A 25,653-nucleotide genomic window follows, 5' to 3' on the forward strand; every position below is an offset into this window, starting at 1 on the left:
CCCCACCCCCTCCCACCCATCCTGTTCCATCCGCCAAAGGTGTGTAACATCACCCCAGGGTGATGGGCCTGTGTCGGCACTGTCAGCGGGTCAACATACAGCAAGAGAGTGCTGATCACTTGCTGTGAGGAAAGCTCTGGTGCTTCTCAGTTTCTGTAAAAGTCTGACTCCTGCCTTTCTGCTAACAGCGGGCTCAAACCCATCCTCTGAACGGGTTCCGCGGCGGGGCTGCAGGCAGCGGGCAACAAACGGGGTGGAGGGTGCAGGCAGGCCCGCTGTGCAGATTATCGTGAAATAGGGCATCCTGGACTCTTCAAACAGGAGCATTGAGTGCAAAAGAAGAGAGCTACATCAAGTCTATGTAAAACAATAGTTTCACCATTACCTGGAGTATTGCAACCAGTTCTGGGCATTAGAAAGGGTTCGAAAAAATTCCCAGGAATGGTTCCAGGAATGACGAACATCAGTTACATAGAAAGAATGGAAACGTTGAAGCACTTTTCCTTGGAGACAAGAAGATTGAGATGAGCCTCGATGGAGGCACTCCGAGGCCTGAGGAGGCTAGTCATGTGCATAGGGAGAATTGGGGTTGGTTTAGTACACTGGGCTAAATCGCTGACTTTGAAAGCAGACCAAGGCAGGCCAGCAGCACGGTTCGATTCCCGTACCAGCCTCCCTGAACAGGCGCCGGAATGTGGCGACGTGGGGCTTTTCACAGTAACTTCATTTGAAGTCTACTTATGACAATAAGTGATTTTCATTTCATTTAATTGTTTCCATTGATGAAAAGATTGAGAACCAGGGGACGCTGAGTGAATGTGGTTGGCAAAAAGAAGCAATGGTGACATGAGGAAAGTCTATTGTTGTGCAGCGTGGTTAGGGTCTGGAATGCACTGCCCAAAAGTGTGGTGGGGACATGGTCAGTCGGGGCTTTCAAGTGAGAATCATCTGAAGAGAAAATATTTGCAGGGCCGCAGAGAAAAGTGGGTGAGAGACTCGGTGAGCTGCTTGTTCAGAGAGCTGGCACAGACACAATGGGCCGGGATTCTCCCCTTCACGGCGGGGCGGGGGGTCCCGGGGGGATGGAGTGGCGGGAACCACTCCGGCATCGGGCCGCCCCAAAGGTGCCAAGCTCTCGCCTTTAGGGGCTAGGCCCGCGCCGCAGTGGTTGCATCCCGCCTTCCCGTGGAAGGCCTTTGGCGCCACGCCAGTCGGGACCGAAGGGACTCCGCCGGCCATCGGAGGTCCGCTCATGCGCGGGAGCGTCAGCGGCTGCGCGGGAGGGGGGGTCACCTATGCGTCGGCCATGGCCGATGCGGAGGGGAAAGAGTGCCCCCACGACACAGGCCTGCCCGCGGATCGGTGGGCCCCGATCGCGGGCCAGGCCACCGTGGGGGCAACCCCCGGGGCCAGATCGCCCTGCGCCTCCCCCAGGACCCCGGTGCCCGTTCGCGCCCCCTGGTCCCACCGGTAAGGGAGGTGGTTTAATTCACGCCGGCGGGACCGGCATTACAGCAGCGGGACTTTGGCCCATCGCGTGCCGGAGAATCACCGGGGGGGGCCCTCCAACCGGCGCAGTGCGATTCCCGCCCCCGCTGGATGTTCGGTGCCGGAGAATTCGGCGGCCGGCGGGGGTGGGATTCATGCCGCCCCCCCCGACGATTCTCCGACCCGGCGGGGGGGCGGAGAACCCCGCCCAATGGGCTGAATGGCCTCCATCTGTGCTGTAACCATTCTACGATTCTATTACTTATCCAATGTCTTTTCCCTTTGGCCGTGCATGATGAAAACCTTTGTAGTTTAACCTCTCCTGTGCTGCACCCTAACACTTTTGTGACGAGAGGTTACAAACCTGAAATATTAATTTTGTTTCTCTCTCCACAGGCGATGCCAGACCCGATGTGTATTTCCACCATTTTCTGTTCAGATTTCCAACACTTGCAGTATTTTGATTGTATGCTGAATAGATTTGTATACTGAATAACAAGGTTTTCTTCCAGGCAAAGCTTCAAACGCAGTTATGCACACAGAGGAGGGGGGGGGGCCGTATTTAGCATCAACCAGAATATGAATTAGCAACGAGAACAGTATCATCGTCCTCCACTCTCACATTTTCTCTGTTTTGCATCTACCCTTGCTTTCCCTCTTTTCACAGAATCACAGGAAAATACAGTGCAGGAGAGACCATTCTGCCCATCGAGTCTGCATCGCCACATGAAAAACACCTGGCCTACCTACCTAATCCCATTTGCCAGCACGGCTCATAGCCTTGAACATTAGCATTCATACTTTAACCTCTATTCTCGTTCTTTTTTATTCTCTTATTTCTTTTTCTTGCACCCTCACTTTTTTCTCAATTTCCATCTTTCTTTCTCCCTCAACGTATCTCTCCTCCAAAGTTTCCCTTCTGTACCTGGAGAAGGAAGGAGTTATTACTGCACCTAACCAACAATGTAAGTCAAGGGGTGGCTCCACGTTAAAGAACAAGTAAAATATTTTATGATGAAGATGTTTTCACATGAAGGGAGTCCGGCGGAGAGGTCATCAATTCCATAATTATTTACATAGACAGCCAAAGCTTCCTGCGCTGCGAATTGGGATAAGCGGCAAAATAAAATCTGAACAGCTCCTTTAAGAAAGCTTTCAAGACCTGAGCAAGATCTGTACTGCATTGGGTTGTGAATAATTTATTCTTCTTTTGATCTGCCAATAATTTTTCAGGTTTATCAGTACATGCATGAGACAATAACCATCAGTGGCTGTCCAAACTTCCGAGCTCGTGCAACTGCCAAGGTATGCCAAGTGGAGGTACTGGATGATGCGTTGTAATTGTGTTTTTTTTTAATGTTGTGTACATGTGTATTTCAGGTGTTCGAGAGTATATATGAGAATTTAGACATCAATGGCAGCCCAGAAGGTAGAGCCAGTGCTACTACCCAGGTAATATCTTTAACGGGACCCAGTATTCACGCTGATTTTCTGATTAGATTAACAATCTCCTTTCATGATCAATTGTACTAACCTCCTTGTAATACAGCAGATACAGTGCTGGACCAAATCTGAAATTAATGCATGACGACTTGCTGTTACAACTAGACAGTGAGGTTAATTTCACACCTTTTATGTAGTCGCACCAAATTTGATCTGGTCACTTCTGGGCTTTCCAGACATTTCTTTAAAAACCTTTTTGTTGTTGTGTGTTCCTGCAGTTCCTGCAGCCTCTATCTTCTTTTAATACTGGTTTATTTTTCTGAGGAGAGAAAGACTGTCTATATACTATTATGTTCATTAAATTCATATGATTACTTTCATTTTAAGAACAGTGGGATCTGAGCAAACTCTCCCATTGATGATAGCATAAGTAGAAGTTTACTTTAAATTTAGATAGTCAGAGATACTTGCATACACAGCATATGTTGGGCGATGCAAATTGATTGATTGATTTGATTTATTGTCACGTGTATCGAGGTACAATGAAAAGTATTGTTCTGCGTACAGTTGAGACAGATCATTCAATACATGAAAAACATAGGACATCCATAAATACACAATATAAATACATAGACACGGACATCGGGTGAAGCATATAGAGTGTGGTACTACTCAGTAGAGATGATGTGTGAAGAGATCAGTTCAGTCTATTAGGGGGTCATTCAGGAGTCTGGTAACAGTAGGGTAGAAGCTGTTTTTGAACCTGTTATTACGTGTTCTCAGACTTTCCTGCTCGATGGAAAAAGTTGGAAGAGAGAATAACCCAGGTGGGAGGGGTCGTTGATTATACTGTCCGCTTTCCCAAGACAGCGGGAGGTGTAGACAGAGTCAATGGATGGGAGGTGGGTTCGCATGATGGACTGGGCTGTGTTCGCGACTCTCTCTAGTTTCTTGCAATCTTGGGCCGAGCAGTTGCCATACCAGACTGGGATGGAGCCAGATAGGATGCTTTCTGTGGTGCATCTGTAAAAATTGGTAAGAGTCAATGTGGACATGTCGAATTTCTTTAGTTTCCTGAGGAAGTATAGGCGCCGTTGTGCTTTCTTGGTCGTAGCGTGGATGTGGGTGGACCAGGATTGTTGGTGATGTGTATGAATAGGAATTCAGTTTTATTGTGGGAAATTTCAAGGCTAGTTATCGATTAGTCATGATTGAAAATGATAATGAGCTCTGAAACCATGTTACAAACTTGTTTTATCATGCCACATGTTTTGTATGAGCACAGCCGTTTTATTGTGTTGAGCATGTTGGAATTGGTAGCAGTGCTTGCTGCTTCCTTCTGCTGATTGTAACTGACGCTGCCTCTTAGCTCTGGTGCTCGGCAGACAGGATTATTGTTGGGAACGTTTGTTAGGGGCATGGGTTGCTATCAGCTTTTAATTTGGGTTGTATGCCTTGTGACAATGGAGGGCTGAGGACTTATTGGGTAAGTTGCGAATGAGGCCAAGTTGAACAGTTTGTTTGATCCCTTATTTAGTGATGGTAGGGGGAAGGGCAATACTTCAGGTTCCCATGTGTTACTCTGGCTGTTGGCATTGGTCTTATTTGTTGTCTGTTTCTTTCCCAGCACATTATTTATCTTTGAGTGTTGAATCTTCTCGCTTATGTGAACTTTGCAGAAATTGGGTGGGTTTGGGTATTTGTCCTTGTTGGTTCTGATCTTTCTTCCCTTGCTCATCCCTCTTTTTCACTTTCTCTCCCTCACTCTCTCATATTCTTTCTTTTGCTCTGTTTTGTTTCTTAATTTTCTGCCTCTAGTGCCCGAGAGTCCATTCCTTCCTTTTCTCTTTATCCTCCATTTCTTCCTCCTTCATTTCCATTTAGTCTCCTTTCCTTCAGTGCTGATTATTTGTTCATCTCCGACAAGCCTTTTCCGAGCATGCGTGGGCACTGGGAGGTAGCCAGCTGGTGAAGATGTCCACAGAACAGGGGAGGAGATGGAAATCAGCAGGGGAAAAATTAAAGAAAGAAAACAACAATTTATTCTCAAAAAATTGCTGAGATACTTTCTTCCACCTGGAATAAGGAACTGTGTAATTTACAAGATTTGTGAGGAGGGAGAAATAGTTCAGGACCAAATTATCCATATGCCCCTTTTCCTGAGAGGAAGAACTTGGCCATCCTTTACTTGGTCTTCCTTTATGGTTTTTTAAGTCATGAACAAAGCCATAGAATCTGGCATTCCGATGACAAAGGTATGATCATATATAAATATATGCAAAATAACAGACTGAATTTTATGGCCCCATCAAGGAGTGGGTGGGGCTAGAAAATGCAGCGAGCCATTCAGAAGTCCATCGACTTCAGCAGGAGTGGAAAATTTCACCCAATATCTTTAATAAGTCCTACCGTTTACCTCCCACGGTGAAATTTGCATTGGTTGAGTGCAATATTGTCATCCCAAAAGACCCAATCTGGCATTCTCTTTAAACAAATTGCAAAACAAACTTGCTGCAGTACCATCTCTTTAACTAGCTCTGTACCGACCAAAAGAACTAACAAATGTCTCTCTGTTTTTCTGCACTGATACCTCAACTACCACAAGACCTAACAACATGACTTGTCATTTAGTTGTGTTACATGGTGCAAAGCAGGGAACTGAGAAGTATGGGCTGGACTCTGACTATGTCGAGGCTTCTATTGGATTTAAAAGCAGGTCCCATGCTGCTCGCACCTCCTGACCATTGAAATTGTATCTTGTTCAGCTCTTGTAAACGTGATAACACTTTGAAAGAATGTAGCATCTGAAATTCTCTTTGAATAAAAGCTGTTTCTGGCTCAGTCATTTAAGATATAATGAGTGTATCTGTAAACTCAACACGCTTGCCAGCAATTGAAAACACACTTTTGATTGGGTAGTTTATAGATTAAGAGTTGTACTTGTTGTCCCTTAGAAAGCCAACAGTATCCTCACCATGTGGTATGACACTTTGGCATTCCGGATAACCTACTGATGAACAAAAAAGACATTTAATGAAATGAAACAAAGTCCCGTATTCATCGCGTTTAGTCGGGTGTTTCCCAGCGCTTACAGTGTCAAGAACGACTCCGCTATTAAACGGGACTGTTTCATTTCTGGTTCTTGGCGAGGAGTGCCCCACCAAGGTCGTTTTTAGTCCCATTTCCTGCACCAACAAGCTCCGCTCGCCAGTGGAGGAAGAAATCGAATGGTGCCCTGATCTCTAGACCTCCCCCACCAACATCCCAACTCGCCAATAAGGGCAATGCACCCCTGACCTAATGCCCGGTCTGGGCATGATACCACCAGGTAACCTTGGCAACCCAGGTGGCACTACCAGGGTTCTGGGCTGGCATTGCCAAGGCACCAGGGTGGCATTGAGAGTGGCAGAGTACTACCCTGCCCAGAGCCTGACCACCCAGAGGCCCCCAATCACCTGGGAGAACCCCCCCAAGTGCCGGTACGTCTGGTCCACGTTTGTGGAATCCATGGCTAAACGGCACGCGCTCAAGAGTCTCCGAGGCGAGGCCATTCAATTCCGGGCGCTGGATAGATGAGGCGTAGACATATTCAGGTGAGACTAACTAAGCACTTGAATATGCAAATCTGGGTCCCGACCTCAATGGGCGGGATGCAAATCGTGACGCCTCCTGACGTGAAGTTCGATCTCACGAGGCGTGGCGAGGCCGGTAAACACCGCAAAGGCCGATAGATCGTGCTCAGAGTCTCAGAAAACTGAGGTTGGATCTCCATTCAGTGATTTGGTCCAGGAAAGTCGACACACATCTTGACTTTAGTTGGTTTAAACCAACTCCCTTTGATGCGAGACAAAAATAGTGTTCTCATCACAAGGTCTCATGTTTACATGTGTTGTTCATCAGCCCTTTTGCCATATTTATACTCATTATAATACACACAATTCCTTTTGTGACATGGCGATGGAAAGTGGTCACCTTTCATTCTATGGGAATATATTGACGTGAAAATATGAATGTAGCTTTTGTGTTGGATGTATATTCATTACCCAGCAATAACGGCATGAGTAATGAATTTTCAAAGGTGTGGAAATATTTGATTTTAATGCTGTGGACCTGAACTTCAGAATTCCTCTTCTGTTTCTTTCAGGCCACAGTTGCTGCTTTTGCTGCAAGTGAGGGCCATTCTCACCCCCGGGTTGTAGAGTTGCCAAAGACTGAAGAAGGCCTTGGCTTTAATGTCATGGGTGGGAAGGAACAGAATTCACCAATCTACATCTCTCGTATTATTCCGGGGGGTGTTGCTGATAGACATGGGAGCCTGAAACGTGGGGATCAATTACTGTCTGTCAATGGAGTGGTAAGTCAATGATCCAGTTAGTCTGAAGTGAACACTTACTCTTGAGCAATTAATGTTTTTGAAACTGTTCCAAAATGTGATCCATCTCTTTTACGTTGCTTTGCCATTTATTTCATCAGCAAGTTTTATATTATCAAAATTGTTTATTTGGAATAAGAAGAAACTTCATCTTAAACTCCGACAAGCTGCAGCTCCCAGGTTCCAAAGGTGGTTTGGGTGTCCTGAATATTAGACTATAACAACTAGCCTAGCACTTTTGATTTATAAGGGTCTGGTTTGTAAGGACCCTCCCTCCATCTGGCTGGATATTGAAGCAGATCAGTTGGTTTACCCTTTGAAAGATTTGTTATTTTATAGGGACATTAGACCAGGTTCTGCTAGATGTGAGGATCCTGTTATTAATACTCTTAGAGCATGGAGAACGGTCTATCAACTAAAAGGGAGATCTCTACTGACTTCCATTCTTTCGCCCATCCAGGGCAGCCCGGACTTCCCACCTAGTCTTATGGACCATAGATTTGATACTTGGAGCGAGAGAGGCATTTGTAGCCCAAGAGATATATTCAGTGATGCTTCCTTGTCATCCTTTGAGCAACTATATCAATAATTTGGCATTCTGAGACACTTCATTTTTAAGTATCTGCAACTGAGAGACTTAATCTTGACTAAGACATCCTGTGCCTTAACTCCTCTATTTCCCTGGTGGATAACGTCCTAATATCTGTGGAACGCAAACAGATAATTAGCATGTTTCATAATGCATTGTGTTCTCGATCCTGTGTTAGTACATTGGGTGCCTTGCAGTCTTGGAAGGAAGACTTACCAATTAATATTGATGAGGAGTCATTATGTAGTATATAGGATTATGCCGATTAAAATTTTGGCTTGCAATAGAATGAGGGAGACACAATTTAAGGTACTTCACCATTTGCATATCATGCCAAGTCTGAGACGTATGTTTGGTCCGGCTATATCTCTGATGTGCCTAAAGTGTCTGGTCGTCGAGCGTGATTATATACACTGCATATGGACCTATGTTAAGATTCAAGCCTTTTGGTCTGGTGTAGCTAGGGAGCTTGAGAGGATATTTGACAAAGCCTTAGAGCTTTAACCCTTTGTTCCTAATTCTTCCAGATGGGAGAATTACTGACAATAATAAAAGGCTGTACAACCTCCTAACTTTTGGAGCTCGTAAAAATATCCTCTGCTCCTGGATCAGCGACAAGTATCCTTCAATTCAAAATTAGTCATGAAATGGGGCATCATGGTGGCGCAGTGGTTAGTATTGCTGCCATTGGCGCTGAGGACCCAGGTTCGATCGCAGCACTGGGTCACTGCCCGTGTGGAGTTTGCACATTCTCCGTGTCTGCGTGGGTCTCACCCCTACAACCCGAAGGGTAGGTGGATAAACCATGCTAAATTGCCCCTTTTTTGGAAAGAAATAATTGGGTACTCTAAATGTATTTATTTTCTAAAAAAAGGACAAAACATAGTCATGGAATATATCCCAATGGAATTTCTAACATCTGTGATCTGTTCTAAGTCTGATGCATTCCGTAAAGTGTGAGACCCCGATCTCAAATTCTTTTACAAATAATGTTTTTTTTGGGTTAATGATTAAATTATACTTTTCGCCGTTTTCTCATTGAAATAAAATGGATCAATCCCAAAGCACACTTCAGCTCACAAGCCCAGGATTTTGTTTTATCAAAAACCAGAAGCTATATCCTATGTTGCAGTTACTTGCTCATCACCTTGGCAGCAATAGCAAACTCTTCATTCATGGTGCCTTGTCTATCCTACTCCTGTTAGGTTTCCCTTGAAAACCAATGCATAAAGGTGTGCAGCCTGAGATGTTATCCTATCTTATTTATGTGACCTTATCCTCTTTCTCCCCTAATTTTTTAAAATTTTAAAACTGGAGCCACTAGTGCATAACGCCTGTTCTGTTGTTCTAAAGTCATGCTGTTTTGTTTGTTTATATTTGCAATAATTCTTGATCCGCACTGTAAATATTTTGCATTGAAAATGTTATTGTATTATTTGTGAAAGAAAATTAAATCTAACCAAATATATATTAAAATTAAGGAGAACAGCTATAGGGCATATGACTATAACAGCTGATAATTAACAGCAAATTAACTAATTGAATTGAGAATTGGATGTCGTTGCATTGGGTAAAAATGGCAGCTGTCATTTAGTGTATAACACATTGCTAGGAGTGTGTTTCAGGAATGTGACATAATTGCTATGAGAGTTAAATGTTGGGAATATTATTATACTTATGAGCTCACTCTATAATCTGAGGACTCATAGAATAAAATCATAGAATCCCTACAGTGCAGAAGAAGGCCATTCGGCCCATCGGGTATGCAACGACTTTCTGAAAGAGCACCCCACCCAAGCACATTTCCCCGCCCTATCCCAATAACCCCATACCTAACATACACATCCCTGGACACTAAGGTGCAATTTATCACTGCCAATCCACCTAACCTTTGGACTGTGGGAGGAAACCAGAGCCCCTGGAGGAAACCCACGGTAGTGGAGGAGAAGCAGGGAAGAGTGTGCAAACTCCACACAGACAGAGACCCGAGGCCAGAATTGAACCCGGGTCCCTGGCTATGTGAGGCAGCAGTACTAACCACAATGCCACCGTGCTGCCCCTAATGGACTAAGGGTTTCTTTTAAAATTCCAAAAGTGCAGTCCACACTTGTTCTACAAGAGCATTGTTGTACTTCTTTGAGTTAAGTGTATAAATGTGTACAAAACCAGAACCTAAAAGTATGTAAGTTCTGCGTATGATTATGTTTTCAGATACACAGCAATGCGGTTGACTCTTAAATGCCCTCGGGGATGACTAACGGAAGAACCTGGTCCAGAATTCAGTCATGCTAACTTTTCTTTGTGCCTGTCAGTTCTTGCTGAACGCATTGTGACTTGCCAAAATATTTTTTGAAACCTTTCACTTTTTTGACCTCTCTTCGAATGTGAATGAAAATTATTTTGGTGCATTCAGGAAAATATGTTGAGTTGAATTTCTGGCATTCCTATTTTCAAAACTCTTATGAGTTACTTCAAGTCTGTGCTTTTCATTTTCAGGAATGCAACTTTCTTCAGCCTTACAGTGGATTTTGTATATAATTTGGTCATGGGATGTGGGCGTCGCTGGCTGTAACCAGCATTCATTACCCATCCCTGAGGGCTTTAAAGAATCAACCACATTGCAGTCACATGTAGGCCAGACAGGTTTTCCATTCCTAGAGTGAAGCACATGGGTCTTTACGAAAATCGACAATGGTTTCATGGTCACCTTTAGACATTTAATTCCAGATTTTTAAAAATTGAATTCAAATTTCACCATCTGCCATGGCGGAATTCAAACCTAGGTCTCCAGACACTGGGGGCGGGATTCTCCAATCCTGGGGCTAAGTGTTGATGCCGTCGTAAACGCCAGAGCGTTTTACGACAGCTTCATTTGGCCTCCAAGAGCTGCGATCCTGCACCGCACAGGGGGCCAGCACGGCACTGGAGTGCTTCACGCAGCTCCAGCTGCCGATACAGGTGGCAGCGCAGCCGGCGAGGGTCCGCGCATGTGCGCCACGGCCGGCGCAAGTCCACGCATGCGCTTGGGTTGCCTTCTCTGCCCCTGGGGAACATGGCGGAGCCCTACAGGGGCCTGGCGCGGAGGAACATAGCCCCCCCCCCCCCCCCGGGATTAGCCTGCCCACCGATTGATAGGCCCCGATCACGGGCCTGACCACCGTGGAGCCCCCCCCCCCCCCCGAGTCGGATCCCCTTCCCCCACACCAGGACAGCCCCCGCAGCATGATTGGCAAGGTCCCGCCGGGTAGGACCATACACGTACGACACCGACAGGACTGGGCCGAACTAGGCGGGCACTTGGCCCGTTGAGCGCGGCGAATCGCCGGGGGGGGGGGGGGGGGGTGGCCGCATTGAGCTGGCGTGGGGTCGGAAAATCCTGCCCTGGGTCTCTGGATTACTAGTCCAGTGACAATACCAACACGCCACAGCTACCCTCCCTGTACGATTGTCAGGGGTCAAAGCTGTGATTGCTCAGGATGTAGTTATGAGTTCACTATCTTACACAATTTCTTGTCTTTGTTCTACAGTGCAGAGTATAATGTATATTTCTTTCAATTTTAGAGTGTGGAAGGGGAACACCATGAAAAGGCAGTAGAATTACTAAAGGCTGCTCAGAGCAGTGTGAAGCTGGTAGTCCGTTACACGCCCAAGGTGTTGGAGGAAATGGAAGCAAGATTTGAGAAACTGCGAACTGCCCGACGCAGACAGCAGCAGCAACTCCTCCTCCAACAGCAGCAGCAAGTCCAACAAAACCATATGTCATAGGTGAGAATGTTCATTTATACTGAGGAGACCAAATGCCTCATTTTGTTTTTGGTATTCGTCCCAGCATCAGAACATGTTGAAGTCGTCACCCTACACATCCGTTTCTTTTCAAGGGAAAGTTTTTATTTCTTCAGAGGGCAGAATCCATATGGCATTAAACACAAGTTCAGGCAATCGGCCCTTCAAACCCCACGAAACCAATCACTGGCTTACAACGAATGCCCATTATCAAATTACATAGAAGCCTCATACTCAACACCACTGCCTCCTTTGTGCCTTCCTTATCGCTGTCTCCATTGCTGTCTGTCTGGACCGTCCTTTTGGACGAACTCCTCCACTGCTGCATGCTCAGGTTTTGATCTTCTGATCCTTTTGTATTATCTATTTTGGCCAGTGGGGCAGTCATCAGGCCCAGTCTTTGTAACGTATGAAATCCCAGATGGTTAATGGAACCTGTGAAACACCCATTATCCCAACCTTCACAAAGTTAAAACTGCCCTTGGTTTCATGCAGTTATCTCTGCTCTATGAAAGCAAATTACTGCGGATGCTGGAATCTGAAACCAAAAGAGAAAATGCTGGAAAATCTCTGCATAAGGATAGAAAAGAGTGAACGGTTCGAGTCCAGATGACCCTTTGTCAGCTTTAACAAAGGGTCACCTGGACTCGAAACGTTAGCTCTTTTCTCTCCCTACAGATGCTGCCAGACCTGCTGAGAGTCTCCAGCATTTTCTCTTTTCGCTCTGCTCTATGTCACGCTCTTGCCTGAAACTAGACTCTATCCTTCATGAACAAGGATTCAGGATGTTGGGAAAGATACACAAGAAAAGAAAGGAGGATCAAATTTGTAATGAGGTAAAGACAGGGCAAGAGAGAAAGGTGATAAAAAGACCATGACAGGAAGGGGCAGAGTAGAAATTCAAGGTAAGGCCAGACGCTGCAAATGTAATAAAAGGGAAAAACTAAAAGCTCTGTAACTAAATTGCACATAGCATTTGGAACAAGACAGGTGAACTGACAGCACAAACAGAGATAAAGAAGTGTGACCTGATAGCCATTACAGGGACATGGCTATATGTTGACAGATATTGGGACCTGAATATTAAAGGGTATGTGACATATAAGAAGGAGAGGAAGTTAGGAAAAGGTAGAGGAGTGACTCTGTTTTCACAGTAACTTCATTGCACTGTTAATGTAAGCCTACTTGTGACACTAATAAAGATTATTATTATTAATTAGTGATGGTATTAGCATGTTAGAGAGGGATGACCAAAGTTCAGGACACCATGTTGAAGAAGCAGTTTAGATTGAGATGGGAAACGGAAGAGGGCAAGAAGTCACTTGTGGGAGGGATGTACAGTCCCCCGAATTATAACCACTCTAGAGGACAGAGTATAAAGGAAGAGATAATAGAAGCTTGTTGGAAAGATACAGCAATAATCAAGGGGGATTTCAATCTATACATAGACTTGAAAAATCAGAAGAGAAAAGATAGTATAGAGAAGAAATTCATAGAATGTCTTCAGGATAGGTTCTTAGAACAACAAATTCTAAAATCAACCAGAGAGAAGGCTTTACTAGACTGATATTGTGCAATGAGAGAGAATTAATTGATAACCTCATAGCGAAGGCACCCCAAGGTAGCTGTGATCATAGATTAATACATTTAGTTTGAGGGAGAGAAGAGTGGTTCCAAACCAGTGTTTTAAACTTAAGGGCAATTATGAGGGCATGAAAGTGGAGCTAGCTAAAATGAACTGGCAAGTGTGCTTCAGGGATAGGTCAATAGAGATGCAGCGGCAGACATTTTAAGGGATATTACAGAATACACAGAATAGATACATTTCAATGGAATATAAAAATTCTAAGGGGTGGATCCACTATCCGTGGTTACCTAAAACATTTAAAGACAATATTAAACTTAAAGAAAAAGCGTATAATTGTGCATAGGTGGGTGGTAAGTGAGAAGATTGGACAGAATATAAAGAACAGCAAAGAATAACTAAAATTGAATAAGAAGAAAAGAAGTGTGAGAGAAAGATAGCTAGTAATATAAAGAAGGATAGTAAGAGTACCCAGATGGTACTGCCAGGGAGCTGATTTGACTGTGCCAAGATGCCAGCCTGGCATTGTGCCCACGCCGAGGATCAGGCCTGGAGTGCCCTGTCTGTGTGAGGTGGGGTGCTCTGCTGAAATTCTGTTAGATCGTGCCCTAGTCATGGAAGTCTGCCCCCTCACCTTGCCCCACGCTTGCAGAGTGGTCCCCCTCAAGCTATATTTAACCAGTTGTCTTTTTCTAATGGAAAGAGATGCCTGTGGTTCTTTTGTGGACTTTGGCTAATTACCTCACCATTGCTGGGTCCAAATCCTGGAACTCCCTCCCGAACAGCACTGTGAGTGTGTATACTTACAACTGCAGCAGTTCTAAGAAGGCAGCTCACCTCCTCCAACTCGAGGGCAGTTAGGGCTGGCCTTGCGAATGATACTCACATCACAGGAGCGAATAAAAATTAATTGAGGTTCATTCACATTTTTAAATTCGGTATCACTACCTGCAATGTCAAAAGAGACTGTGTAATGATGCAGACTGTTCCTTAGTGAACAAAAAAGGTTTTATTTTGTGATCTTCGAGAGCAGCTGGCTCTAAAATACCTCTGTCTAGGAGCACTCCTCCCCCTGGGGTGATTCCCCACTCTGAATGCCGATTGGTCATCCAGGCCAGGTGACTCTTATTCTGCTGTGTTGTCCAAAAGGGTCAATCACCACACATTGTTAAATAGAACATTTCTAATCGTAAATATATGCAATACGGTACCTTGGAAGTCAATCAAATTTGTCATTAGCAATAATTTAGTTTGAGTAAAAATTCATGATATGCACAAAGATTATCAACAAGTATAAATTCTGCCGACAATAATGACCCCAGTAGCAATCTCAGATGATCAAGTTGGACATTGACAAACAATTTAATTAATATTGTGTGGATTTTATTTGTCAAGTCAGTTAAGCAGAATCAGACAATATCTGCTATATACGCTAAAGCTAATTGAATAATTTTGCTTCACATTGTTAAAAGTTCATGTGAATTAAAAGTAATTTGCAGCTTATCTTACTGGAATTTGGCAACATGATATTTTCTGACCTGCATAAGACATCACTGTTACACCATATAAATTATTTTGCATTCAGTTTTTAATTCTTAATCCAGCTGGTGTTAATTATTTGTAATTATCATTGCAGAACATTTGAATTTTGTAACTTTTAAATGTAGTATTTTTTCTGTTCATGTTTTCTGTAGGATACTAACTGGGGGGAAAAATCAACCGTTTGACAAGTAGGAATTAAAACTTACACAATTTAGTTAAATCAAACAAAGTTCTGTTTTATAAAGCCTAGAGAAATTGAGTTCAGTGACTCTTTATAATAAAACTACTGCAGCAGTATTAATGATATAGACTAAAACCATTTGAAATGTGTTACAATCCCAGTTGATGTTATAACTGAAAGGGAAGATCCCAGAATGGAACCTGGCTCAATAGACCATAACTTTTACTTTTTTTATAACGTGGAGGAACAGAGCCACAGGACCGCGAGTTAGTTTTAGCAACAAGGAAAAAGCAATTGTTAAACATGAAAAGTTGGATTATTATACAATATTCCTTTAGTCGCTTCCTCACCTCCGTTAGCTTAACAAATACACGCCGATTTTAAGATTAACACGGATTACAAAGTACATTTTAAGATTCAATGGTCCCAATAACACAAAGTCCCTTTTAAGCACGCAGGTTGGCTGTGGTCAAACACACACACTCTGCTCTGAACCCAAGTTAGTGTCTGTGGTTTTCTCCTCAGAATTCCCCCTGATGATTGTCACATGAGAGTTTCCAAGCCCCACTCCCATAAATACGCTTTAAATTTTTCTTTCATGATAATGCTTTCCCTTAGTAGATTACATTCCGTAATCCAGTCAAAGTTTCACAAATGACTCTTTTAATCCACCTTTAACATTGAGTCCAGGGTTTTACTCCACCCTTTTTTAGGCTTCCTTTCTTTGCCTGAATTGCTTTTCCACAAATTCCGAGATCCAACTACCGATTTCCATAGTTATTTGAACCCACATTCCACAGGCTGTGGTAAAATCTCCCAAACTGGAAAATCACTTCAGATATCTTTCTTGCGTCTTATCCTTCTTCTGAGCTCTGTCTTTACTAAACAGTGCTCTGTTCTAGTATCTTTAACCGACAATGTCTTGGAAACTTCTCTTTATTTCTTTAAGAAGTCTTACAACACCAGGTTAAAGTCCAACAGGTTTGTTTCGATGTCACTAGCTTTCGGAGTGCTGCTCCTTCCTCAGGTGAATGAAGAGGTATGTTCCAGAAACATATATATAGACAGATTCAAAGACGCCAGACAATGCTTGGAATGCGAGCATTAGCAGGTGATTAAATCTTTACAGATCCAGAGATGGGGTAACCCCAGGTTAAAGAGGTGTTAATTGTATCAAGCCAGGACAGTTGGTAGGATTTCGCAGGCCAGATGGTGGGGTATGAATGTAATGCAACATGAATCCCAGGTCCCGGTTGAGGCCGCACTCATGTGTGCGGAACTTGGCCATAAGGTTCTGCTCGGCGATTCTGCGTTGTCGCGCGTCCTGAAGGCCGCCTTGGAGAACGCTTACCCGGAGATCAGAGGCTGAATGCCCTTGACTGCTGAAGTGTTCCCCGACTGGAAGGGAACATTCCTGCCTGGTGATTGTCGCGCGATGTCCGTTCATTCGTTGTCGCAGCGTCTGCATGGTGTCGCCAATGTACCACGCTTCGGGACATCCTTTCCTGCAGCGTATGAGGTAGACAATGTTGGCCGAGTTGCACGAGTATGTACCGCGTACATGGTGGGTGGTGTTCTCACGTGTAATGGTGGTATCCATGTCGATGATCTGGCACGTCTTGCAGAGATTGACATGGCAGGGTTGTGTGGTGTCGTGGTCACTGTTCTGAAGGCTGGGTAGTTTGCTGCAAACAATGGTTTGTTTGAGGTTGCGCGGTTGTTTGAAGGCAAGTAGTGGGGGTGTGGGGATGACCTTGGCAAGATGTTCATCTTCATCAATGACGTGTTGAAGGCTGTGAAGAAGATGTCGTAGTTTCTCCACTCCGGGAAAGTACTGGACGACGAAGGGTATTCTGTCGGTTGTGTCCCATGTTTGTCTTCTGAGGAGGTTGGTGCGGTTTTTTGCTGTGGCGCGTTGGAACTGTCGATCGATGAGTCGAGCGACGTATCCCGTTCGTACGAGAGCATATTTCAACGTCTGTAGATGTCTGTTACGCTCCTCCTCGTCTGAGCAGATCCTGTGTATACGGAGCGCTTGTCCATAGGGGATGGCTTCTTTAATGTGTTTAGGGTGGAAGCTGGAGAAGTGAAGCATCGTGAGGTTATCCGTGGGTTCGCGGTAAAGGAAAGTGCTGAGGTGACCGTCCTTGATGGAGACGAGTGAGTCCAAGAATGCAACTGATTTTGGCGAGTAGTCCATGGTGAGTCTGATGGTTGGATGGAACTTATTGATGTCATCGTGTAGTCGTTTCAGTGATTCTTCGTCGTGGGTCCAAAGGAAAAAAATGTCATCGATGTATCTGGTGTATAACGTCGGTTGAAGGTTCTGTGCGATGAGTAGGTCTTGTTCAAACTTGTGCATGAAGATGTTGGCGTATTGGGGTGCGAATTTGGTCCCCATGGCTGTTCCGTGCGTCTGGATGAAGAACTTGTTGTCAAAGGTGAAGACGTTGTGATCCAGAATGAAGCGGATGAGTTGCAGAATTGCGTCTGGAGATTGGCAGTTGTCGGTGTTGAGTACTGAGGCTGTTGCAGCAGTACCGTCGTCATGGGGGATGCTGGTATAGAGTGCCGAGACGTCCATTGTGACGAGGAATGTTCCTGGTTCAACTGGTCCATGGGTGCTGAGTTTCTGTAGGAAGTCCGTCGTGTCGCGACAGAAGCTGGGCGTACCTTGTACGATGGGTTTCAAGATGCCCTCGATGTAGCCAGAGAGGTTCTCACACAGGGTCCCATTGCCTGAAACGATAGGACGGCCTGGTGTGTTGGCCTCGTGTATTTTCGGGAGGCAGTAGAGATCTCCAATGCGGGGTGTACGTGGGATGAGAGCACGTAGGGTGCTCTGAAGATCTGGATCCAAGGTCTTGATCAGTCTGTTAAGTTGGCGGATGTGTTCCTTGGTCGGATCTGCGGGTAACTGTCTGTAGTGTTCTTGGTTGTTCAGTTGTCGGTATACTTCTTTGCAGTAGTCCGTTCTGTTCAGTATGACAGTGGCCCCTCCTTTGTCTGCTGGTTTGATGACGATGCTGCGGTTGGTCTTGAGAGCGCGGATGGCATTGCATTGTGCTTGGGTGACGTTCGGGGCTGTCTTGTGAATGCGACTGATGAATCTGGCATTGACGCGACTCCTGACAGCTTGAGCATACATGTCGAGTCTAGGGCAGCGGCCTTCCAGAGGGGTCCAATTCGACTCTTTCCTCTTCGGTTGTCGCACCGCAGATCTCTCGGTCTGCTGTTCCGGTTCATTGGTAGTCTGCTAGTTTCCATAGCTAGCTGCTCTTCAGGGGCGTCATTCTCCGACCCCCCGCCGGGTCGGAGAATGGCCGTTGGCCGCCGTGAATCCCGCCCCCGCCGAAGTCTCCGCTCCCGGAGATTGGGCGGGGGCGGGAATCCGGCCGCGCCGGTTGGCGGGACCCCCCGCTGGATTCTCCGGCCCGGATGGGCCGAAGTCCCGCCCAGGAATTGCCTGTCCCGCCGGCGTAAATCAAACCTGGTATTTACCGGCGGGACCAGGCGGTGTGGGCGGGCTCCGGGGTCCTGGGGGGGGGGCGCGGGGCAATCTGACCCCGGTGGGTGCCCCCACGGTGGCCTGGCCCGCGATCGGGGCCCACCGATCCGCGGGCGGGCCTGTGCCGTGGGGGCACTCTTTCCCTTCCGCCTCCGCTACGGCCTCCACCATGGAGGAGGCAGAAGAGACTCTCCCCACTGCGCATGCGCGGGAAACTGACAGCGGCCGCTGACGCTCCCGCGCATGCGCTGGGAAACTGACAGCGGCCGCTGATGCTCCCGCGCATGCGCCGCATTTCCGCGCCAGCTGGCGGGGCAACAAACGCCATTTCCGCCAGCTGGCGGGGCGGAAATCCCTCCGGCGTAGGCCTAGCCCCTCAATGTTGGGGCTAGGCCGCCAAAGATGCGGAGACTTCCGCACCTTTGGGCCGGCGCGATGCCCGTCTGATTGGCGCCGGCTTTGGCGCCAGTCGGTGGGCATCCCGCCGTTGGGGGAGAATTTCGCCCCAGATCTCTGCACTTGTTTTCTTAACCATTACTCCCTGGTATGGCTTTTCTTTTAGGAAATCTGAGAGAAATGTTCCCTCTCTAGCCTTCTAAATCCAACTGCTTCTAGCTGAGCTCTAAGAGCTGCCTTCTTTCTCATTACCTGTCTCCAACTGCAACCAAATCATCTAAACTAAAACTTAAAAGCATCTCTACCTTACAAAGCCCCAGTTTCTAAGCAACAACTTATCCTTCTTTCGGCTTTTCTTTATTCTTGGCGCTGCAACCCTCTACAAGCACAATAGAATCACAGTTGGAACTTAACAAATCCCCTCATAGGGCGGCATGTGGCGCAGTGGTTAGCACTTGTACTGCAGCGCTGAGGACCCAGGTTCGAATCCTGGCCCTGGGTCACTGTCCGTGTGGAGTTAGCACATTCTCCCCATGTCTGCATGAGTTTCACCCCCACAGCCCAAAGATGTGCTGGTTAGGTGGATTTGCCACGCTAAATTGCCCCTTTATTGGAAAAAGAAAAATAATTGGCTACTCTAAATTTTTTTTAAATTAAAAAAAAATACAGATACCTTTGTCCAGCATGAATATAACTATAGGTTTTACCATTCCAGCCACAGAAACATTAAATTTAGCACTCTTAAAACTGTACCTTATTTCTAATGTTTACCAATTCAAATATAAATCCCTCAAAACTACTTTTATTTTCCTAACTAATGGAGCAAGCAGATGAAGTGTGGAATTTGACGGTTTTAATTATATTCTGCAATATATAAACAGAGATTATTGAGAAACAAAGGGTGCAATCTACTGGCTAACGTCCCGTCGGAATTGGGACAGGATTCGGCCAGTAGATCCCGGGAGAAGCTGCTCCCAGGATTCCCGGCAATCATTACACCTCGCCAGATCTAACGAGATCTTGCAAGACGTCGCAATCTTGGGCGGGACCCAATCTTCCATAGTTAAGTCAGTTTTAAAACTCCCTTAGCTATGCCGCCAGGTCGAACAGCCACCTGGCACCTATCCGCCTCGTCGACGAGACCCCAGCCAGGTGCTGCTTCGCACTGCTACCTGCAAATTGGGATCAGGCCAAATGGCACTTGGGAGGGTGTCTTATTCCATCCAACTACACCAATTGCCTCCAAGTGCATCACCATAAACCAGGCAGAAAGGGTCAGAACCACGTACCCTGGTGGGAGTCATCACGACGGCTCACCACATAGCCGCCCCCGGAAGTGACCCATTTACTATATCAGTTATATTAGATCCCAGTTAAGACAGTGGAAGCTAACCTGTTTATTCTTAGTGTGAATGTGAAAACTGAGCCACTCATCCCTTGCATCTCACCAATCAAAACAAAATGAAAGGACATCGGCAGAGCCGGAGCTCCTATGATGAGGCCAAAAGCTAAGGGCACCAACAGCACAGCCGCTTGTGAGGAATCTCAGCTTCATTTTTCCACAATTCAGGAACTAGTAAATTGTGGGATCATCCATTCGTCCATTGTAGCCAAGGGGCTTCAACATGGGCCACAGAGTGCCCGATTAGAAGAACACCTGCTCAGCCCACAGCGAGACCACCAGAATTCGCCAGGCAGTCTCTGCACTCAATGATGGAAAGGGCCCATATTTAGTTATTTAAGTGGTTCAATGGACCTCCATGCACGAGTGCCACTCTCCGCCTTCTCCACCCTGACACAATGCCCTGAATGGCGGAAAAGCAATAGGCACTCTTTCCTTCTTGCAACTCTTGAAATATCCTGAGATCATGAACGTAAGTTTATAAATATGAGTTCTTTTGTTTTTCTTTTGCGCTTTGTGATGGTTTTATCTGCCTGGGAGGGATGGGTAAATTAGCCGAACCTCTCACTTCTGTGCATTACACCCGTATATCACACCAAACTTTGCATTTGAGACACAAATGTAAGCATTGTTAGGTTACTTTGGAAATAAATTGTACTGAGAAAATGTAGATTGTTTCAATAAGACATCTTCGAAACTTGGCTACAAATTCATCCAATTGAAATGTTTTTTAAACAAAATATTGCTCTCAGATTCTGTCCTTTCTTTCAGTTTTCAGGTTTAATGAGAAAAATCTTCCAGACGCCATGTTACTGATGAAAACTGTTTTGCTTACAGTTATTTGTCATCTCTGAAGACTGTTGCAAATTGTTGGGATTACTTTGGGAGAGAAAAAAAAGTTAAGATAGATCATTTGTGATGATTGTTCATAATTCATTCAAATGCCAGATACTGGGCACATCATGCTGTGAATGATTGCGAAGTTTTAGCTAAGCTTATTGTAGCTTAGACCAAAATGGCACAAGGTTTTTTGAAAATAATAGAACACAAGTATTACGAATCATAATTAAGTGTTACAAATTAGGATTTTTCTTTTAAATGTGATATTCTATTTCAGCGCACCCTAATATGCAGAGCTTCGACAAGCAGCTGTTCAAATATTGAAATCGTGGGGGCAACATGGTGGCGCAGTGGTTAGCATTGCTGCCTCAAGGCGCCGAGGACCCAGGTTAGATCCCTGCTCTGGGTCACTGTCCGTGTGGAGTTGGACATTCTCCCCATGTTTGCGTGGGTTTCGCCCCCACAACCCAAAGATGTGCAGGCCAGGTGGATTGGCCACGCTAAATTGCCCCTTAATTGGAAAAATGAATTGGATACTCTAAATTTATTTTTTAAAATACTGAAATTGTTTGTGTTGGCTACCCAATTTCTGTCTAGGATGTAATAGCATTGTTGTACAAATAAGCTTTTTTTTTCAAATGGTAATTCGAAAGAAAGCATTAAAGAAGCATCAGAGTTTAAAATCTTACTCTGTTTTCTGAAACGCAATGTAAGATTTTATTTTTCCAATCTCTTTTTTAAAAAATTAAAACCTTGTGCCTAATCATAAAAGCCAAGTTATAGTTAGCTTTGTGAAAAATGTTTTTAACGCTGTTTTTGAAGAATAGTAAGTTAATGTACTGAATGGCTAGATATAATGAGGCCACATTGTTTCTGGCTACTCAGCCTGCTGTATTGCCAAACTGCCAGTCCATTTTCCCCGATTTAAAGATGTGAAAAGCATGTGACAAAAAGAGGTTCCTTCCATTTGCCGTTATTTTTATCACTATCAACTTAATTTGAATCCCGACCCTATTTCTTTCTGCCCCATCTCACCTCAATTGAATAAACCAGAGGCTGCTACTAGTTTCCATGTTGCAAAATTTAAACTGCAGCAAACATAAAATCTGAAGAATACGCACACGCCCCCTGGCGAAACCCTTATCATTGATGGATTGGGAATGGAAAGTTTACATACCTGATGGTACTTTGAGAGGGATTGATCCAGAAAATCATCTCTCTGCTCAGAACTGCCCCATCAGTGTTTGCTAAAGAGAGAGAAAATTATTTGCAAAGAAGTGATGTACCATATACAGAAATCCAAACACAGATTATCCTTGCATATTCTGCAAATGACACAGGTAATGGATTTGCTATTCTTCAGTAAAATGGTAGCTGCAGAGATTCAGCTAGCCTAACATTCCTCAGCTCTATTACCTTTCGTTTTATTTTTCTGTTCTGCGAACCACTAATTGAGAACTAGATGTTTTTGGCGGAAAATTGAATTTCTGTTCAAATTAATTTCGATGACTCTCAATAATGTGAAAATGACATCTTCATTGAAGAGGGTGGGGGATTTTCTTTTCGCTAATCAGTTGGTTTGTTGATTGACTGATGCCTCGTTCTGGAATTCCTCCTGAATTACAGAACCTCTTCAACTTCGATATGAAAATCTCTCCAAGGAAAGTTAATGCTATTGTATCAGAAACAAAATTAAATCTACAAAGGTAAGCAACTGTAAGATAGCTTCCGAGGACTTCTGCTTTTTCAGATAGGCATCCATTCACTTTGTATAGGATGTTTTGGTCATTGCATTAATTCTAGCTAGCAGTAGCTATAGCTCCCCCCTCCTCTCTGTTCAAAGTCAGATGTGAGGGCCACTGAAACCCTCTCACAGCTGCAACACCTCCAGTGCTGATTTAACCCAGATGTTAGCTCTGTGACATTGTAACTGCAGGGAGAAGAAACCATTAATAGAAAATTTGTTCCAACATAGTGTCCGTTATAAAGATATGGTTGTGTTTTTTTCATAGTGCGACGAAGCAGAAAAACATCACAAATTTGCAAATACCATAGAAATATATCTGAGCCGAATCTTGAAAAAAATATCCATATTAATTATCTAAATTACTGTTTATTTTGTCTGATTTTGTGTTCTGCTTTGAATACAACTATAAATAGAAATTGTTCAATTTGATGTTGTACGGATGAACCGTTTTTGCTCCAATCATTTTAATTTGCTTTTCCTTTTCAAAAACAGGCTTAATCAGAATTTTTTTTTTGACCTGAAAGAATGAAGAGTTCTTCAATATGTGTGTGAAAGGCTATAGTTTTACGGCTATTAACATGTGATTTTCAAACTTGCTGTTAACTATCTCAACTTGAGGTCCAATTTTTATAGTGTTTTTAGTATTTTGGTTTCAGGCTGTGATGAAAGTTAGGACTTTTTACACAAGTAGTGTTTATAATTTCCTTAAAAAAATGTTAGAATCTCTGGTAATCCTGGTAGCCGTGCTTGTGTCTGTATTTCTTGTTCTTTTCCACTTTGGCAGGGATTCAATTTTTTTTTCATTTATCCTCTATGGTCAGGAATTTCATTGCACCAAGTACTGCTGTTTTTCACATACAAATGTCAAAGGAATTAATTTTGGATTATGCTTAAAGCTCCACCAGTATTGCTGATCCAGCAAATAAGCAACATTAATGGGGCTCCTAGCACAGCAAGGTTTAAATCACTTGGAATTCTTCAGCACCTCCACACCTCAACCAAATTCTGCAGCATGTGAATGTAGTTTTGTAGCTTATGAAGCATGTGTCTCCAATGTTTGGGGATATCTCAATTTTAACATTTTATGAATACTGTATAAAAAAAGCTGGTGATATTTATTTAGCTAAGTTGTGCACTTTAAGTGATTAAAAGTAGTTCACTGTGCTTTGTCTCTTGATTCTGAGGACAATTTCCACTTAATATCGGTCTAGTACCTAGTTCCAAGACCTTTGAACTAAGATGCTCAAAATCCTGCGATTGTTTTCTCTGGAGGAGGAGAAACTCCTCAGAGCTATTTATATATTCAGGAATCAAATATAATTGACTCAAGATAGGACCAAGATTACCACCAATTCCAGACTCGGGGCCATGAGCTCAAGTTTGGATGAAGAAAGGGGCACTAACGTTTGGATTCAATTACATTTTACAGCAAGTGGAGAATGTAGGAATCTGACCACCCTGGGAAGGAGTAATAAATTAACGACAAATCAGATAGTAGGTATTTGAAAGTTTTGGGTGATTGGGAATGAGTGAAAATGGACTGCAGTCTTTTTTTCGTACGTTTACCTAATTCTCTCACCTGACTAAGAATGTAGAAATTAAGGGTTAAAGGTAACCAGTAATGGGATTGCTGTTCAGAATTGTAATGGTGTAGGCTAACATCAGCTTCTTGTTCTCAAATGTTTTTCACTTTATGCATACCTGTTAAACTGGTCCCTGAGTTTCTATTCGATTCTGGGTCTGATATCTGCGGAGTTCCATAATCCCCATGCGTTTCACACCATGAGTAATTTGTCTTCAGGTGTTAATAATAATAATCTTTATTGTCACAAGTAGGCTTACAATAACACTGCAATGAAGTTACTGTGAAAGGCTCCTAGTTGCCACACTCCAGCGCCTGTTCGGGTACACGGAGGGAGAACTCAGAATGTCCAAGTTACCTAATAGCACATCTTTTGGGACTTGTGGGAGGAAACCGGAGCACCGGGAGGAAACCCACGCAGACACGGGGAGAACGTGCAGACTCCACATAGACAGTGACCCAAGCCAGGAATCGAACCTGGGACCCAGGAGCTGTGAAGCAACAGTGCGAACCACTGTGCTACCGTGCCTCCCTGGTATATTGCAGGATGTGAAATGTGTAGCAATGAGTTGAGAATAGAAATCTAATGTTACACAACATCATTCACAATGAGGGCACAGTTTAGATTTTAGTATAGTTACAATGGGAAAAGGTTTTCTGGGAAGGAAAATATGGATTTATTTTTTGTAAAAGCTGGTGGCAGAGAAACTCTACAGCAGCTGGTAAGGTTTGCCAACTCCTGGAGGCTGCTCATCTGACGTTTGATCATGCAACATTGCTTGCAGTTTGCAGCTGTTGTTCCATTATCTCCTCGATGTTGGGGCTCCCGATATAGAGAGTAATCCTGTAATAGTTAGGGTTCTCAAGGATGGGGGGTGGGGTAGTTGGGAGGAGAATAGGGAGGAAAAATACACAAATTTGAGCCCACAAGTCCCGAGGTAATGGACAAAATCAAATGGCGGTCCTAATTTGAAATTGTATGTCTGACACCTTCAGGCAGAATTCATCTGTGACGGATTTTTAAAAATATGTAATTGCTCTTGATGTGCTGTCGACTCCTGTTTCTTCTGTCACAATCGGTACGTGAATAGAAATACATTGATGGCCCTTCATTCTTTGTTACTTTTGGGGTAATTTTGGCAATTTATTCCTTGACTCATTGAAAGCATTTCAAACATCAGTGGGGAGGAGTTTG

At 44.4% G+C, this 25,653-nt stretch overlaps 1 protein-coding gene across 2 annotated transcripts in view; it reads left to right on the forward strand.

Moving 5' to 3' along the window:
* lin7a (lin-7 homolog A (C. elegans)) overlaps positions 1-24,040 on the forward strand; it is an 88,794-nt gene extending 64,754 nt beyond the window's left edge. The window contains exons 3-6 of one of the 2 annotated variants that reach the window (XM_072485161.1): positions 2,722-2,793; positions 7,076-7,285; positions 11,454-11,657; positions 21,061-24,040. In XM_072485161.1, the coding sequence (XP_072341262.1) occupies positions 2,722-2,793; positions 7,076-7,285; positions 11,454-11,657 (486 nt within the window). In that variant the 3' untranslated portion in view covers positions 21,061-24,040. Of the gene's footprint in view, positions 1-2,721; positions 2,794-2,868; positions 2,941-7,075; positions 7,286-11,453; positions 11,658-21,060 lie in introns of both variants that reach the window. The other variant, XM_072485160.1, reaches the window with a different exon arrangement.
* Positions 24,041-25,653: the final 1,613 nt, after the last annotated feature.

This window comes from Scyliorhinus torazame, chromosome 19 (genome assembly GCF_047496885.1).
Source record: "Scyliorhinus torazame isolate Kashiwa2021f chromosome 19, sScyTor2.1, whole genome shotgun sequence".
NCBI lineage: Eukaryota > Metazoa > Chordata > Chondrichthyes > Carcharhiniformes > Scyliorhinidae > Scyliorhinus > Scyliorhinus torazame.